This window comes from Hyaena hyaena, unplaced genomic scaffold (assembly GCF_003009895.1).
Source record: "Hyaena hyaena isolate Hyena2069 unplaced genomic scaffold, ASM300989v1 scaffold_28, whole genome shotgun sequence".
NCBI classification, from domain to species: Eukaryota; Metazoa; Chordata; class Mammalia; order Carnivora; family Hyaenidae; genus Hyaena; species Hyaena hyaena.
In genome coordinates, this window is record NW_024080660.1 from 2,346,836 (window position 1) to 2,365,258 (window position 18,423).

Consider the following 18,423-nt stretch of genomic DNA (forward strand, 5'->3'; position numbering starts at 1 on the left):
CCAGGTGGCTCAAGCCTTCCATGCCCTTCACCCCGCATAGACACTCCCGCCTCACACTCCAGCACAGCACACAGACACTTGGTGCAAACTCACCCACAGTAACATGATCTGGGTTACGGCCTCGGCTCTGTGGAGGGTCCCACTCCCACTCCGCAAGCTGGGCCAGCCGGGGCCAGTAGCCTCACCTCTGTGGGCCTTGCTTCCCCCTGTCTGCACAGTGCGCTACTGCAGAGCATGAGCAGTGAGGGAGAGGAGCATGTGCCGTGTTCTCTCTTTTACTCTCTGAAAGAGCCAAGCAAACCCAAGTGATTTGGGCAGGGTCCAGGGTCTGTGCTGCCCTGTCTCCTACTGAGCAGAGCAAAGCAGGCAGACTCCACTGGCCCCAGGCACAAGCCTTGCTGCACCGTGAGGAATGTCAGGGAGAGGCTCCGGGACCTTGCTCCCATTTTTCCGGATACTCTCATCATCATCCCAGACCTAGCTGAGAAACCTCAGAGGCAGACAGGTCTAACTGGACCCTGCACCTGCCACCTCCATTCTGCTCCCGCAGTGAGGACATCGCATCACTGTTGGGAAGTTCAGAACCAGAGATGAGCCAGCTCTGAACCCTTGAGGTATGGTTTCTTTCACTTTCTGGATCAGACCAAACTTGGAGATTTGGGATGAGGTGCCCAAGTTTCTATGGTTTGCTTGTAAACGTGATGGTAAGTCACTGGCACCCAAACCCCTTGGCCCCTAATGACTGCTCCACTTCATGCTAACTCCTGTGAGGGCAGATTCTTTACAGGATTTCCCAGGTTGAGAAATAAGAGAAAACATGACCAGGAATGATTCTGAGAAGGTTCTCCCCCGAGGTCTGGGGACCTGAAACCAGGCCCTCATGCTGTTAGGTCGGTACCTAGAAATTCCTGCTTAGAGGCCACAGGGTGCTATTAAGGTGCTATCAGATCATGATCCTTGAATCCCCAGTTATACCTACTAATAAAGTCTGTGCAAAAAAGAGGGGAAAGCCTAGCAAATGCAATTACTAACCAAAGGGACTGCCCCCACTCCCTAGATCTGGGAATTGGATGTCTGCATCTTAGCTAGAAATCAGAGAAGTGAGGCCTAGAATGGATGTAGGAGACAACAGTACCTCACCTCCCTCATGTCTGGATGAGGATATCTGGGCCCTATTACAACCTCATTAAAAACATCAGACCCTATTGGAGTGGCCGGACCTTTCCAATAGAAATTGGAGCCCAAGAGGGGAACCCGGGGTCACAGTGGAACAGAAACCTACTGGCTCTAGCTCCCTCTATAAAGCAAAACCAGCATTCAGCTGAGGTCTGGGAGTAGAGGAGGGCAAAGCAGGAATTTATAGGATTCTGCCTTATACTACAAAGTTGTGCATTCCATGCCCCAGAGGTCTGCTTCCGCAGAATATTTTTACCTCAATAGCCACTGTGCTGCACACTGCTCCCTTGTCTCCATGTCAGTGAAACCACCCACCCCAATGGATTTTGCTCTAACTTGGTCATGAGAATATCTGACCACCTCTCAGTCCAGGGCACGATGATCAGCCTTCAGCTGGGACGGAAAACCAGGCAGGTTTCCAGTGGAGGCTCTTCCAAGGCTCAGGGGCATCCTGGAGTAGAAAGAGGACTGAACTTGAGTCAGCACACCCACATTCAGATTCTGGCTCTGCCACCAGCGTGTGACGCATCCATGTCACCTGACCTCTCAAGAGCCTGTTTCTATAGATGGAAAATGGGGGTGATGTTTTACAATTCACACGATGATATTTACAGGGCCTAGAGTACTCTACGTGCTTAATTTGTGTTGGCTTTCTCTTTCTGTCCTCCCATTTGATGCTGAATAGACAACAATAGGCCTTTTCCCCCTGCCCAAATTAATTTAATAGCTTTTCTTCCTTCCTTCCTTCCTTCCTTCCTTCCTTCCTTCCTTCCTTCCTCCCTCCCTCCCTCCCTCCTTTCCTTCCTTTTCTTTTTTTTAATATTTTTCCTTCCTTCTTTCTTCTCGTTCTCTCTCCTCCTCCTCTTCCACCTCTTCATTCTTCTCCTGACAGTGTGTCTTAAGGTGGCGGGCAGAGTGTTGCCCATAAGTGTCATTTCATAGCCATCCATGGTGTGACTCATCTCCTCTATAGGGTGTATGGGAATTCCATGGAGTCAGGGCATGGCTACTAGATTAGTTTCCTGTGGCTGCCATAACAAATTTACCACAAATTTTGTGGCTGAAGAAAACCTCAGAAATGTATTCTCTCACAGTTCTGGGAGAGGCCAGAAGTCCAAGATCAAGGTATTGGCAGTGCTGGGTCCTTCTGGAAGTTTGAGGCAGAATCTGTTCCCTCCCTCTCTTACCTTTGGCGGCTGCTGGCAACCCTTGGCATTCCCTGGCTTGTCAATGCATCACTCCAACCTCTGCCTCTGTCTTCACATGGTCTTCTCCATGTCTTCTCTTATAAGGACACTTGTCATTGGATTTAGGGGCATCCTGTTAATCCACAACGATCTCACCTCAAGATCCTTACCTTAATTACATCCGCAAAGGCCCCTTTTCCAAATAAGGTCATATTCACAGGTTCCAGGGGTTAGGACTTGGACAGATTTTTGAGGGGGCTACAATTCAACCCACTGTGGCTACCCACTGGCAGGCTCCACGGCAGAGTGCTCCTGGGCAGGGAGAATGGGGGGAGCAGAGGTTCATATGAATCTTGTCAATTGTCTTGCTAATCTTAAGGCAAGTGCTGACCATCCCACCGATAAGTCCCCACAGTTAAGAGAATCAAAGTTTTTTTAAAAAGGCCAATGGGTCTCATATCTCACTTATCCTCACCCCTAACCTCTCCCGCAGCCACTCATTGTGGAAAACGAGGGAGGAATTGTGTATCCTTGTGTTACAATGTGAGAAAATTGATGCAGAGAGTGGTTGACTTCCTCAAGACCATTCAGTTCATTAAAAGCCAGGACAAGAACCCGAGTTTCTCTGCCTTTGGCCTGACTTCTGTCCATCAGACCACACTGCCTCTCCAGGCTAACCCTGTAAGAATTGAGGAACTCTTTCCTCACCAGTTCTTAATCATGTTACATTTGTGGGTTTATTAGCTGCAAATTTGTGGGCTTTTGTGGCTTATAGAGGAATTTATTGTTCCATATAAAACTTTTTTTCTGGCTTTCCACACAGAACCGCTAATGACTTCTCACAGGCAGAAAATCGAGCTGCCCAATGAGTTTGTCTTGTGTTCTAATACCATGACAAGTTATTAATAGTTCTTCCTGGTACAACATTCCCTTTCCCATCACCCTGGTGCTTGGGGTAGCCAAGGTCACCATTCTTGTCACTGCTACCCTTTCCTCCTCTGCTAGCAATGGGGTCAAAGCTTCTGCTCTGAACTTCTGCCACTCTCACAGGCCCCCTGGCTGGCCCATCTGCAGCAGAGGGTGATGGGAGGTTAAGGGAGAAGGGTGGGGAATTGGGTACTGATGACGCCCCAGGAGAACCTCTTGGTAGCAGGTTCTTTGGTAGACACCATGGAGACGACATGAAGACGTTCAGGTCTGGCCCTTAATATCTATGGGAAAGAAGAGCTGCTGAGAATTAATAATTATCACTTTCTTGTCTGTTTCATTAGATTTTCTCATTTCATAAATATCTATTGAGTTTCTAGTATGTCCTAGGCCACCATTATGACCACTAGGGGAATATTTATGAACAAGAAAAATGCAGCCCCTGCTATCACAGAGACTGAAGGGTCCTAGACCAGGAATCTGAGTTCTCTCTTTTTTTTTAAGTTTACTTATTTTGAGAGAGAACGTGCACAAGCACAAAAGCATGAGCATGGGAGAGTCAGAGAGAGAGGGAGAGAGAGATAATCCCCAGCAGGCTCCATGCTGTCAGCTCAGAGCCCCACATGCAGCTTGATGTCATGAACTGTGAGATCATGACCTGAGCCGAAATCAAGAGTCAGATGCTCAACCGACTGAGACACCCAGGTGCCCCAGGAGTCCTGAGTTCTTTTTAACTTATTACTAGTGTACTGTTCCCAGCATTCTGACTGCACTCTGACCTCATCACCCTAGCTTCCTAGAATCTGCCTACTTCTCACCCCTCTACTGCTTTATGCTGATCTAAGCCAACATCCTTCTTTCACCTCATCACTCTGCCTTCATTCTTGCCATTCTACAATCTATTTTCAACACAACAGCCAGATGGACTCTTTTTTTTTTAATGTTTACTTTTTTATTTTTGAGAGACAGAGAGAGAAAGAGAGTGAGCAGGGGAGAGGCAGAGAGAGAGGGAGACACAGAATCTGAAGCAGGCTCCAGGCTCCATGCTGTCAGCACAGAGCCCAATTCGAGACTTGAACCCATGGACCGCGAGATCATGACCTGAGCTGCAGTCAGACACTTAACCGAGTGAGCCACCCAGGCGCCCCTAGACAGTCTCTTTTAAAATACAAATTAGGCCACCTTACTCTTCTTTTCAAAACCCTCTGGTGGCTCCCCATCGTAATCCTGGAAAGAAGCCAAAGTTCTACAAAGTTCTGGAAAGAAGCCTACAAGTTCTGCAAGGTCTCAGGTGATGTGACACCCTGCTACCTCTCTCGCCTCTCCCCTCCCTCAATCTACTCCAGGCACAGTGGCTTCCTTGGATACACTAGATAGATATCCTCTTTGCACTCTCTGTTTCCTTTGTCTGGAATATTCTTTCTACAATTATCCACCTCCTTCAAGACTTTGCCCAAATGTCACCTTTGTAGTGAGGTCCTCCTTGATCACCATTTTGCAACCACTTCCTATCACTTTCCATCTCCTTTTCCTACTTAATTTTCTCTATAGTATTCACCAATCTGATATTTGTTATTATTTATTTATTCATGTTGTTTGTTTGTTATCTGTCTCCCACCTTTCCATGAATTTTTTAAATGTTTATTTATTTTTTTTGGGGGGGGGACAAGCAGGGGAGGGGCAGAGAGACAAGGAGACAGAGAGTCCAAAGCAGGCGCTGTGCCCACAGCAGAGAGCCCAAAGTGGGGTTCTAACTTGGGAACCGCGAGATCATGACCTGAGCCAAAGTCAGATGCTTAACTGACCGAGCCACCCAGGTGCCCTCTCTATGAGTTTTTGTAGCACCTGACACAGTGCCTGGCACAGCGAAAGTGCTCAATAAATATTTGTTGAACAAATTAATGGATATATAGCCCCTGACAAGTCTCTGCTCCTTTCTGAGCTTCAGTTTCTCCATCTGAACTATGACAGCATTGGACTCTCCAGTCTCTAAGATTCATCCCAGCTCTAGTCATCCATACTAAGTGCTGTGCAGAGTCTCCAGCCCAGACGTCTTCTACTACAGATGGAGAAACTGAAGCCCTGGACATGGGCTGAACACACCGGCATGGTCCCTCATCCTTGCCTTGGGGCAAGGTCCCCTGCCCATCACCCTGTGGTTGAAGCTCAGGACCCTGACATTAGACCAGCGAGTTGAAGTCATGAGGACAAAACCTCAGGCTACATTCTGCTCAGGCCAGGGCAACCTCAAAGACTTCAGGTCCCCTGCATTAACAGGCCCATGACATCCAGGTGAGGGAGGTGCTGCCCAAGGGTCTGCCCACATCTAGATGATGGGCTCCTATTATACCATTCCTAAGTGTGGCTAAGGCTTTTCGGGGGAGGGTGGTGAGGATATGAAATGTCTACACACCTTGTCTACACCTTCAAAGAATGTGGGAGAAGACTTAGGTGGAATGTGATGATTGTCTTTGAAAGACAGATTACACATAATTGATGGTCTTCCGGCTGACAAGATGAAGGCCAAGGGAGGACATAAAGGTGGTGCTCTAGCTTGGGATGAGGAAGGCTTACTTAATCTGCAGAAGAGCCCAGCGTGGTGGCGCCCTAAACGCCCAGCATAGTTGGTGAGCCCTGCCATTTGCATGGTCCAGGCAGAAACTGGATCCCTGTTCCCCTGGAGTCTCAGAGATGAGTCCTGTGTGGGGGCAGATTGGACTATTACCTTTTACCTCCCTTCCAGTGCTGGGTTTCACTGATCCCAGGTGCTTCATTGGGGCAGGGCAACAAGTAATCTCAGTGTCAGAGATCGGCGACTTTCATTAAAACTGGTGCTGCTATTGCTTCGGGTATTTTCTGAATTTTCTTTCTGGTAGAGAAGCGAGCGTAGGTGGAGGGAGGGTAGGAGGAAGGTGTGTCTGTATCTCTCAATAGAAACTAATGACAATTTTACTAATTGCTGCATTTATTAATGGGTGGCCTTTTATGTAGGCTGTTTAGAAAGTAAAACAATGCTATTACTCATAAAGTCTTTGTTGGTTCCTGGCTCGCCAGGTTATCTGCCCCAAGCATGTGGAGTCAGATGGAGATAAAGGTTCAGTCTGCAATACAGGAAGAGCAATTAAGTCATGTATCCATTGTGCCTGCCCGCCTTTGTTACGGGCCTTTGGGAGATAAAAATGGTTCATAGTTTACAATCAGAAACGTCTGTGTTTTGTGTTTCACACTGGGGAGCTAGGCTCACCCACATTCCTCCATGTGCCCTTATCTGTGATCTCGTAATAAACATAAATACTAGCCTTGAGAATAAAAGTGTAAGCGGAAGCCCAATTAATTATATTAATCTTACTTTATTGTTGTGAAAAGTAGATAGACCAAGTTGTGTGCCTGCTGTTGCAGTGTCTGATGAAGAGAAGTGTCTGTTCTGGTGTTTAGTGTCTAATAAAAGAAAGAGGGGGAAAGAATTGGCATTATTTGAGTATCTAGACCAGGCTCTGGACCAGATGAACAGAGTAGCCCTATGTAATGAGCATCCCAGACTGAACAAAGTTAACTGACTAGTTCAAGGTGATCCTGTTGGTACACAGAGGACAAAGCTGTTTCATTCTAAAACACATAACACACAAATAAACATCTAGCCTCATAACCAATGGGCTTTGACATGCTTATTAGCACCCAAAGAGACTCCCACAGGAGTTTCTTCCATTGGAAGGAAGTATGGGTCCCCCCCACCTCATTTATCCTTCTTCCCACTCTCCCTAAAACTTTTTTCTCAGCCCAGCTACTTGGAGCCTAGCCAGGCTGCAACTGTGGGTGGTATCTGGAAAAGATGTTAAACCAAGAGCCAACAGGCCTTGGCTCTGGGACTTCCAGTGATTTACCTCCTGTCTCTGAGCCTCAGTTTCCTTATCAATAAAAAGAAAGAGTGAACAAGATGACTGTTAAATCCTGCCAGCTCTGTGCTCTGAATCCATTGTGAGGCTCCCCAGAGATCTCAGGAGATGGCCATTCCTGCACAGTCAGATGGAATGGAGAACACTGGGGATGTGGGTCCTTGAGCAGCTTGGGGCACCTATTTAGCTACTTTTACTGATTGTGTGGCTCTACCATCAGTTTCGACTGGATTTGGCTGGAAGCAGCTGAGCAGATGAACGAGTGTATTAGCCATGGACAGCTGCAGCCTCTGGACTGAATTCCGGCTGGAGCTGGAAATGGTTTTTCCTTAACCTCAGCCCTTCCCTGTCTGCTCCCAGCTTCTGGGAGCAGCATACAGAGTAATGAACTCTTCTGGGCTTCTGGCTGATTCTGGGCTATTAAAGATAATAAACTATAAAGCCATGAATGAGTTTTCCAGCGGAAGTTTAGGGCATCAGAAAGCACCCTGGAATGCAGGAATCAGACCAAGTCAGCTTGCGGTCTGACGCAGGTCTTTTCTGCGATCGCCAAGAGGCTGCATGTTGGCTTCTGATCCACAGGGGGTGAGACACTGCCCCAGTGTGGCCAGCCACAAAGGCCAAAGCAGCTCTCATCTCCAGGCCTTGACAGTGGCTCAAATGATCATCCTTGACAATGACTATACACATATATGGCCCTGTGCCTGAGCTTTGGGAGACTCAGAAGGGAACTCACATGCTTCCTGATAGTTGCAAGCTTCCTGTCTCTTGGGGAAGACACTATGTACACAGATAACCCCATTCTGGACTCAAACTGCCTGGGCTTCAGTCCCAGCTCTTTCATTCGTGGGTCAAGTGATTGCTTCTCTTTGTGCCTCAGTTTCTCATCTGCAAAATGGAGATAATAATAGTATCTACCTCAAAGGGTTGGCATGGGAATGAAATGAATTAATATATATAAATCACCCAGAATCGTGACAATTACATAGTAATTACTATGATTATTATCGTTACCACCACCACCGCTACCACTATTATTATTCTAATATTAAGCATGTTTCTGGAGAAAACATCACAAAAGCTCTGAGAGAGTGAGTGATTCATTCTGACTGCAGGGATGGGGGTGGGTGCATGAAGGAAGGTATATTTGAGCCTGACTTCAAAGAGAGCTAGGATTTCGACATCTAAGGCTGGGGTTAAGGGCATCCCAGACTGCGAGCCTGAAGGGCACAAGGAAACACACAAGGCTGTGAAAATACATGGGGGCAGAGATGGTAGCTGGAGCTGAAGATGACGTATAGCATCAGAGCCCGTTGAGGAATTTGAACTTTGTTCTGTACATAATGAGGAAGCCTTTTCAGATTTCTCAGCAGAAGAGTGACACAGTCTGTTTGGCATTTTTAAAAGATCTTTCTGGCAGATGTGTAGTAGCTAAGAGTGTAGACTCTGGACTCACACTGCCAGTGTTCAAATGTTGGTTGTGATGGTGAATTAGTTAAGGTAGTTAAATAGGTCAAAGCATATATAATGGCTCAAACACAATAGAAGTTCATTTCCAGATCATGTAATAGTCCAAAGAGTTTGTTTCTTCTTGGCAAATGGCCCTCCTCCATATGGTGATTCAGGAACCTGGCTTAGTATCTTGCTATCCCTATGCACTCACTGTCTTTGGCACCTAGCTAGTGGAAGAGTAGAGGATCCATGGAGGAGACAGGCAGGCTATTTAAAAATCCTGCACTAAATGTAGGATATGCCACTTCTGCCCACCTTCAATGGGAGAACACACTTACTGCAAAGGAGCCTGGGGTATACACTCCAGCCACATTCCTGGCTATTCCTCCTACTACCATAGGATAGTGTTGTCCAACAGAACTTTCTACAATGATAGAAAGGTTCTAAATCTGTGTTTCCAATATGGTAGCCACTTGCCACATGATATACCGAGCACTTGAAGTGTCACTAGTGAAACTGAGAGCTGAGCTTTTATTTTACTAACTTGTAATTAATTTACATTTAAACAGCTATACATAGCAAGTGGCTATGGTATGGGGCTTTGCAGAGAAAGGGGAGGGTGGATTTTGGTGGACAGTGCTTCTAGCATAGCTGTTTAATAATTGGGCAGCTTATTTAACATCTCTGTGTCTCCCTTTCCTTAACTGTATAATGGGTATAATAGTGGTATCTACCTCTTAGGCTGTCATGAGGATTAAGAGATCATTCACGCATAGCATTTAGTGCCCAGCACATAATCAGTGCTCAGCCACGGTTATCTTATGGATGACTTGGAGGTAGTGACTCGAGTTAGGAGAGTATACAACAGTCCAGGGAGACAATCCTCTAGCGTCACCTCCAAATATTGTCCTTTGCTCAACTAAACCATGCCACTTACTCTCCAAACTCCACAAAACATACTTCCTTTCAACCATTCTCTCTCTGATTGACCAACCTATCCTTTCCTTCTCTCTATCTATTGAAACCTTGCCCCACTGTCAGGATCTGGCTCAAATGCCACATCTCCATGAAGCCCTCCATGAAGTCTCCCCAACTACATGTGATCTCCGAAGGTCCTGATGCATTGTGTATTCTTCAGCGCCTGCCACCTCATGTCAAGGCCCCTCATCTGGTTGTCTTGTGCATTTGTCTGGACAAGACTATTTCTTATGCATCTCTCTACCTTCCGCTTTACCCAGCAGAATTCTCTGCATATTTTGAGCAGGCAACAAACATCCGTTGCACGGAACTGAATCCATAAGGGGCGAAGAGAGTTGTAAAGAACTGTTCCCTGGATGGTTAGAGCCAGAGGTTATATCTACCCAGCACCAAATGAAGCAGGGCTTTGCCAATTGCCCAAGTCATTGAATCTATGTAGGTATCCAAATGGGAAAATTCAGGCCACCTCACTGGCATGTAGTTTGCAGAATTCCTTGTGACACTTGCACAGTTTTTATTCTCCACATGGCTCACAAAAAATTGGCCTTTTAGTTCACATGCCTTTTACTACATGTCTTTTCCCACTGCCTGTCAGGCCATTTCTGGAAGAATTCCTGACCAGAAACTGCAAAGGAAAGCTGGAACCCCTCACTTTAGCTGTCTGGACATGAGTCAATGAACTGTATAAGGGCTCAGTGATAGCAAAATCACAGGGGACCTGTCGTCCCATGGCCTCTGTGGCCCTGGGCAAGCCTGACAGTGCCCCTCAGGACTATCTTGTACCTTCCCTGACATCAACTTCAAAACCTTAATTTGTTCCGCCAAATATCATAGATACTCTTAAGAGTCCATTAATGCTCTTCATTCATTAATTTATCTAGACCCTTTCATTTATTCATTCAACAAATATTTGTTGAGCTACTGTTCTGTGCCAGTAGTTTGGTGTTTAGACTATGAAACAAGGTTTCTATTTTCAACCTTCATTCTAGTTGGGTGGGAAGAAATTTAATGAATATGTCAGATGTCAGAATAAAGGAAAACAGGGTCTCTCATTATCTATCACTACATTAAAAAAAATCACCCAAAAACGTAGTGGTCTAAAACAATAATATATGATTTCTCATGAATCTGGGGATTGCCTGGGCTCACCTTGGGAGCTTTTCTGCTGGGGACTTGGCCTGGGCTCCCCGACCAGCGTGCAGTCTGCTAGAGGTTCAGCTATAGCTAAGATGCCTCATGCACGTGTCTGTGAGTGGGGCCTTGGTTCTGGCTGTTGGCTGGCCCTCTCCACATGGCCTTCATTACTCAGGAGCTTAGCTCAGTGCATAGCGGTGGAAGTCTCCCAAAGGAGAGCAGAGGCTGTGAGGCCTCTTGTTTCTTAAATCAGCTCACACCATGTCAGCTCTACCTCATTCTGTTTAGGTCAGTGCCGGACACAAAAAAACCCAGTCTCAGGGGTGGGGAGGCTGAGGCCATTTCTTCTTCTTCTTCTTTTTAAAAATACACTTTATTTATTTATTTATTTAAAATGTTATCTAAATCTAAGTTAGTTATCATATAGTATAATAATGGTTTCAGGGATAGAATTTAGTGATTCATCACTTACATATCACACCCAGTGCTCATCCCAACAGGTGCCCTCCTTAATGCCCATCACCCATTTAGCCCATTCCCCCACCCAACACCCCTCCACCATCCCTCAGTTTGTTCTTTGTATTTAAGAGTCTCTTACAGTTTGCCTCCCTCTCTGTTTTTATCTTATTTTTCCTTCCCTTCCCCTATGTTCAACTGTTTTGTTTCTTAAATTCCACAAATGAGTGAAATCATATTATATTTGTCTTTCTCTGACCAGCTTATTTCACTTAGCATGATATATTCTAGTTCCATCCACATTGCAAATGGCAAGATTTCATTCTTTTTTCATTTTTTAAAAATGTTTATTTATTTTTGAGAGAAAGAGAGAGACAGAGCATGAGTAGGAGAGGGGCAGAGAGAGAGGGAAACACAGAATATGAAACAGGCTCCAGGCTCTGATCTGTCAGCACAGAGCCCAAAATGGGCCTCAAACTCATGGTCTTTGAGATCATGACCTGAGCTGAAGTCAGAAGGTTAACCGACTGTGCTACCCAGGCACCCCAGGATTTCATTATTTTTGACCACTGAGTAATATTCTATTATATATATCATATTTTCTTTATCCATTTGTCAGTTGCTGGACATTTGGGCTCTATCCATAATTTGGCTGTTGTTTATGGCACTGCTATGAACATTAGGGTGCATGTGCCTCTTCAAATCAGCATTTTTGTATCCTTTGGAAAATTCCTAGTAGTTCAATTGCTGGGTTGTAGGGTAGCTCTATTTTTAATTTTTTGAGGACCCCTCCATCCTGTTTTCCAGAGTGGCTGTACCAGAGAGGCCACTTAATTGGAGAAGCCACAAGTCCTTTGTGGCTACTTTTCTCCTCCAACTTTATTGACATGTAATTGACATATTGTGTAAGTTTAAGGTATACAACCTGTTGATATGGTACACTTATGGATTGCAAAATGATAAGACTTGGGACCACTTTAAATGTACCACACAGAGTAAGGGAACGGCAAATGAAGGGCTGTGCTATATTAGAGTGGTCAGACAAGGAAGGCTCCTCTGATGAGGTGTTATTTGGGCAGAGACCTGAATGAAGTGAGGGAGTAAGCCAAGCAAATATCTGCAGTGCTCCAGGCAATGGGATTGTGCACTAAAGGTCTGAGATCAGGCCAGTGCAATTCTTGGCATTCATGATAACACTGCAACATTAAGGTTTTTGTTTGTTTGTTTTTGTTTTTTGTTTTTTTTTTTACAAATAGTTTATCGTCAAGTTGGTTGCAACATTAAGGCTTTAAGTGAAGATGCTCTAACGTTACTTACAGGAAATGCAATTCTCCTTGGGCAGCAGTGGAGAATTCCTGAATGGGCTGAGCCAAGTTAAAAGCAGAGGGGAGCACTTGATTTGGAGACATTGAGATATAAGGGTGAATCCTTTACAAAATCTAAGACCAGAAAGGTTCCCTCTACTCACCCCCCCACCTCCATCCTCAAAGCTTGTAACGGGAGTTTCCAGGCACCTTCCACTACCACCTGTGGTAGAACACCAGCAATGTGGAAATTCCCTGGTCCCAACTCCAGTTCCTCTGGTTTCCATGAAAGTGCTTTGCACACAGCTTGCCCTCAGCCTGCTCTCATCATTCCCCTCACATAGTCTGTGGGGAGCCTCTGTGAGTGAATTTGAGTCATTGGAGGGAATGGTGGAGGATTCACGAAGGACTGGAGCAGAGCAGAGCAAAGCAGGAGGGTTTATGCTATAATTACCCAAAATCACCATGGGAGTCTGAGTGTAATCGGGTAATTAGTGTGTGTTGGGGGTGGTGAGGGGGTGCAATTATCCGGCTCACTGGCTGCCAGACTGTTGTCACTGCTCTCTGGCCCTTGGGCCGTGTTCCTGGCTCTACCTGTGGACTATTAAGTGTAATGACCCTGTCACATAGATGAGCCTGTCATTATCTGTGTGTTAACATGGTATTTACCCACAAAATCTGCCAAGTCACGCTGTGATTAAAGGGCTTCAGCATGGTCCCCTGCCCTGGCATTGAATAGTCCTCTCATGAAAGTTGTCAGGGTAGGGATAGGTTTAAAAGGCTGAGAGAAGTTGGGCTGGGGTCGTCCTGGGGGGGCTCAAGAAGGACACTCTACCTGAGCCCTCCCTCCCTCCTATTGCCAAAGCCCAAGACCCATACTCCAGTCACAGGAATCTGGAGACAACAAGACAACTCGGCACAAAATCAGGTACATTTCCATAGGGGGCTAACTGATTGGCCACTGAGTGAAACAAAAGTCAACTTGTTTTTTTTTTACTATATGTTCACAATAATACCTACAATCCAGCATCACACAGTTTATTCCAGTTTTTTAAATGTTTATTTATTTATTTTGAGAGGGACAAAAAGTGTGCACATTCAAGCAGGGAAGGGGCAGAGAGAGAGAGAGAGAGAGGGAGCCCCACGTAAGTTCCATGCCACCAGCGCAGAGCCCCATGTGGCGCTCCAACTCACGAACCGCGAAATCATGACCTGAGCGGAAAACAAGAGTGGGATGCTCAACCAGCAGAACACCCGGGCACCCCAAAACAAAAGTCAACTTTAAAGTCTTAAAGGTTGAGGGGCACCTGGCTGGCTCAGTTGGTGGAGAACACACATGACCCTTAATCTCAGGGTAGTGAGTTTGAGCCCCATGTTGGGTGTAGAAATTACTTAAAAATAAAACCTTTTAAAAAAAATAAATAAAATCTTGAGGGTTGATTATCTCTTCTGAAGTCTCTCCTAGGAGCGGTAGGATGGGAATTCGGTCATGTAACATAGAACAAAACTCCCCTGAACGTCTTCTGTGTCTCTTTCTCCCTACTTCCCAATCACGTTTTACTGTCTTCCCCAAAATGCAAGCACCCCCCTTTAGCGGGGCTCCCCTTCCTTTGGGGCTCCTTTGTCATAGGCAGTTCCAAATCTTTTCTAATGAAAATCAGATTTGTGGGGTGCCTGGGTGGCTCAGTTGGTTAAGCGTCCAACTTTGGCTCAGGTCATGATTTCACAGTTTGTGGGTTCGAGCCCTGCATCGGGCTCTGTGCTGACAGCTAGCTCAGAGCCTGGAGCCTGTTTCGGATATGTGTCTCCCTCTCTCTCTGACCCTCCCCTGCTCACGCTGTGAAATAAATAAATAAAACATTTTAAAAATTAAAAAAAAAATCAAATTTACTCTTCTCTCCCTTCATCTAGTCATGGCGCCACAAGGATACAAATACAGAAGACCCCTTCAGAGGGGGGAATGAGCAGGGCAGTGAGCACATGTGGGCCAAGAGTTTGCGGCTAAACAACTGTTGCCTAAACAATGCTGTGGTGAACATCCTTATACAAATACCTTTGCCCGCGGATGTGGACTTTTCTGTAGGGCAAACTCCTGGCCCTGAGGTGACTCTGTATGAGTTTTGTAATTTGAAAAGATGCTGTCAATTTTTGCCTAAATGATTATACACATTTCAGCTCCCACTAATCATTTATTAGGATGCAATCTCCCAGCTTCCTTTCCAACTTGGATTGCTACTACTTTTTTAAAAAATGCCTCCATTGTTTTCTGATTATACACGTGATACATGTTCATTGTACAAAAAAAAAAGGGAAGGGGGAATGAAGAAAAGCATAAGAGAAAATAAAGACTAGCTGTCACGTCATCACCTAAAGATAAGAAGCACTGATCTGTTTTAAAGCATTTTTTTAAATGTTTGTTTATTTTTGAAAGAGAGAGAGAGAGAGCATACATGAGTAAGGGAGAGGCAGAAAGAGAAGGAGAAACAGAATCCGAAGCAGGCTCCAGGCTCTCAGCTGTCAACACAGAGCCTGACGTGCGGCTTGAATCCATAAACAGTGAGATGACCTGAGCCAGTAGGCCGCTTAACTGACTGAGCCACCCAGGTGCCCCAACACTGATCTGTTTTATAGACAGCAGAGGCCACAGCTAACCAAGGTGGTCACCTGAGGGAACCTTCCAGACTCTCAAGTGCTGGTGACAAGGTGCCCCATTCTTTCCTCTGCCCCTTCCCCAGCCACTGATGTCTCCAAAGGCTTGAGGTATTTTCCAGTGGCAACTATTCCAGAAGGAGTCGGCTCCAGGTGTCTACATCCCTGAAGTGTCTCCTCAAAACAGATCTGCTGCCAGGAAGACGTCCAGCCCGAGGATTCGTGGAGTGGGAATGGAACATGAACATTCCAGAAATGTGTTTCCTGGCATTGACAGCTGGATCCGAAAAGACAGATTGGAAAACACATCTCTCTGAACGATCCCAGAGCTAGTTTCTCAGGGGCCCTGACGTGCCCTGTGAAGCCACCCTTCTAATGACTGCCCTTGCTTTCCATTCCAGAGACCTGAATTATAATGAGTTGCAGGAGTTCCCCGTGGCCATCCGAACCCTGGGCAGACTGCAGGAGCTGTAAGTCCCTCTGCTGGTGTCGGTGGGTGTTCTTTTCTCCTGAGAACAGGGCCCGAAGCCAGCCCCGGGCCTCCCTCACAGCCTTGTAAAAACTGTAGCCGTGTGCCCTCCCCAGCCCCCAGCACAGGTCTCAGTAGTCACAGACCTCATTAGTTTGGCATCGAGCATTTCCGAGTAGGGTGTCATCAGCAGAAATGGCTCTGGGCCCTCCCAGCCTAGAGAGACACATGGCACAAGACACCTCCTAGGAGTCCGGGTCTGGAGTTGTTGCTGCCTTGGTTGGGGTGTGTCTGGAGACGAATGAGGAGAGGAGCTGGGGGCTGGTTTACCGGCTCAGTCCTCAGCGCCTGATCCCTTGGGGGACATGAGAAGCCCGATTTGGTTCCCCACAGTCACTGCCTATTATTAATCTATTTGAGCACCGACTGTGCCGAGCACTATGCTTGCTACTAAACACAAACAAAGAGTAAGGTAGACCTGGGCTCTTCCCCAAGGACCCTTTAGGGCTGTTGAGGACACAGAGTAAAGCATCTGCCAGGGCAGAGCAGCATAGAGTCAGTATATAATTCTGGCCCTGGTTGTACAGGGGTAGCTAAAATGACTGTGAATCCAGAGTAACATAGAACTTGTGGTTCTAGTACATCTGAGATGAACCTTTTTTTTTTTTTAATGTTTTTTACTTATTTCTAGGAGAGAGAGAGAGAGACAGCGTGAACAGGGGAGGGTCAGAGAGAGAGGGAGTCACAGACTGAAACAGGCTCCAGGCTCTGAGCTGGCAGTCAACACAGAGCCCGACGCGGGGCTCGAACCCACGAACCGCGAGATCATGACCTAAGCGAAAGTCGGACGCTCAACCGACTAAGCCACCCAGGCGCCCCACATCTGAGATGAACCTTAAAGGATGGATGGAGTTTAGGTTGCAATGATGGAGGATGAAGGGAGGCATTTCAGACAGAGGAACCATGGAGGTAGAGACCCAGATGGGAAGCTGAATGGGCAGAGAGATGACCACAGGAGAGCTCAGGCTTACTGGTCCCAGAGGCTCTGGGCAAACAGTCGGAGATCTATTGTGGGTAGAGTGGACTGGATTAAGGGAACCTGAGGCTTGTGAATAGAGCCCCACACTTCAGGCAGCTTAGCATCTTTACTCAAGCCACCACCTGAGACCAGACCAACCCTATGCCACCCTCCCCACCCAGACCAACTGGAGGGAAGAGTCTGAGTGAGAAACTATTGGGAGTCCTCCTCCAATGCCAATGAGTCACCACTGAGTATAGATATGTTTGTGTGTGTGTGTGTGTGTCTGTCTGTTTCTATCTCTCTCCATCTAGTGAGAGAAAGCTGCTTGAGGACAAAGCCTCTGTCCTATAAACTTCTAAACATCTCAGGGCTTAGCTCAGCACTAGACATGAAGGAGGAGCCCAAAAACATATAAGGAACAAATTAACAAAGGAAGGAGTGGATGGAGAAAGTGGCCTAGGTGGATGGCATGGGCTGGGTGTGGCTTGGGGGACTTGAGGGGAGAGCATGAAGGTGGAAATAATAAGGGCCAGGGAATGCCAGGAAGGCATGAGGAGACACTAGAAATCTCCAGAACCAAAAACTTGGCCTGAGTGTGCTGCTCAGCATGGATGATGTGCTCCTCAGTTCAGCTTTTATCTTGGAATGATCACCCCAAGTAACCAAACCCATAATTCCCAGCTTCCAGAACCCTGGACACTGAGCAGGTAGGTGCCTCCTTCCTCACTTCTGCACGTAGCTGGCCAGTCACTCAACATCCACTGTGTCTCCCTGCCTCTGCTGCTGCTGCACTTCTAGGTTCCTTAGTCTCCAGGCCTGGAGACCACACCGGCCTGCATTTAGGGGCATCTCTTACCCCTGGGACCCTCAGAAGCTCTGCTTTTCCCAGACACACTCAGCTTTCTCCTTGGGGACCCTGTGTAAAGGAAGCCTCTCCTGGGATCCAAGCTCAGCCTCCGGCTCCCAAGTTGTCCCTGCTTGCCACCCCCATGCTCTCTGAGGCTCCACACCTCACGCCTTTCACAAGTGTCAGAAAAAGGGTGGGTGTGCTCTCGAGTAAGGTGGAGATATCACAGGCAGGAGGTACACCTGGAATCTGGGCTGATGTCTCTTTGGTCTATGGTCTTTCTAGTCAGCTTTCTGGAAGCTTCCTGGAGTTCCATCTCTCCCTCTCCATACCTTTCTCCAAGTCCACACTGACGGTATTTCCTTCCAGGGGGTTCCATAACAACAACATCAAGGCCATCCCAGAAAAGGCTTTCATGGGGAACCCTCTGCTGCAGACAATGTGAGTACTCACTCCTCCCATTTCTTGGTGCTGAGCAGTGTTTGGGGGACAGGCTGGAGAGGCAGAACTCTGAGAGGGGGGCCTTCCCCCGTGTGCTCTTTCCTGCTGCCAAGGGAGGAGAAAGCAGAGATCTACCTGGGTCCCAGCTCAAAGGGCCGAATAACTGAATTTGGCATTTGGGTCTTTTTCTTCCAGACACTTTTATGATAACCCAATCCAGTTTGTGGGAAGGTCAGCGTTCCAGTACCTGCCTAAACTGCACACGTTGTAAGTTGGCCCCTAGAGCCTGCCACCGTCTGGACTTTGCCCATTCCTCACTCCTTCCCACTGCCTCCTTGCTCCAATCTGCAGGTGTCTCACCCACAGGGCACAGCGCTCACTGCCAGCCATGGTCTCCTTCGGGGTTGTGGCCTCTGCTGGGCTCAGGCTTATTCCCAGCTCTGGCTGTACTTAACAGCCTCCCTTCACCTCCCTGTGGCTTCTTCCCAG

At 47.0% G+C, this 18,423-nt stretch overlaps 1 protein-coding gene across 1 annotated transcript in view; it reads left to right on the forward strand.

Moving 5' to 3' along the window:
- The window catches only part of LGR6 (leucine rich repeat containing G protein-coupled receptor 6), a 119,962-nt gene that overhangs the window by 85,488 nt on the left and 16,051 nt on the right, over positions 1 to 18,423 (forward strand). Inside the window, exons 7-9 of the mRNA XM_039227626.1 lie at positions 15,558 to 15,626; positions 17,863 to 17,934; positions 18,130 to 18,201. Of these exons, the coding sequence (XP_039083557.1) occupies positions 15,558 to 15,626; positions 17,863 to 17,934; positions 18,130 to 18,201 (213 nt within the window). The remainder of the gene's footprint in view (positions 1 to 15,557; positions 15,627 to 17,862; positions 17,935 to 18,129; positions 18,202 to 18,423) is intronic.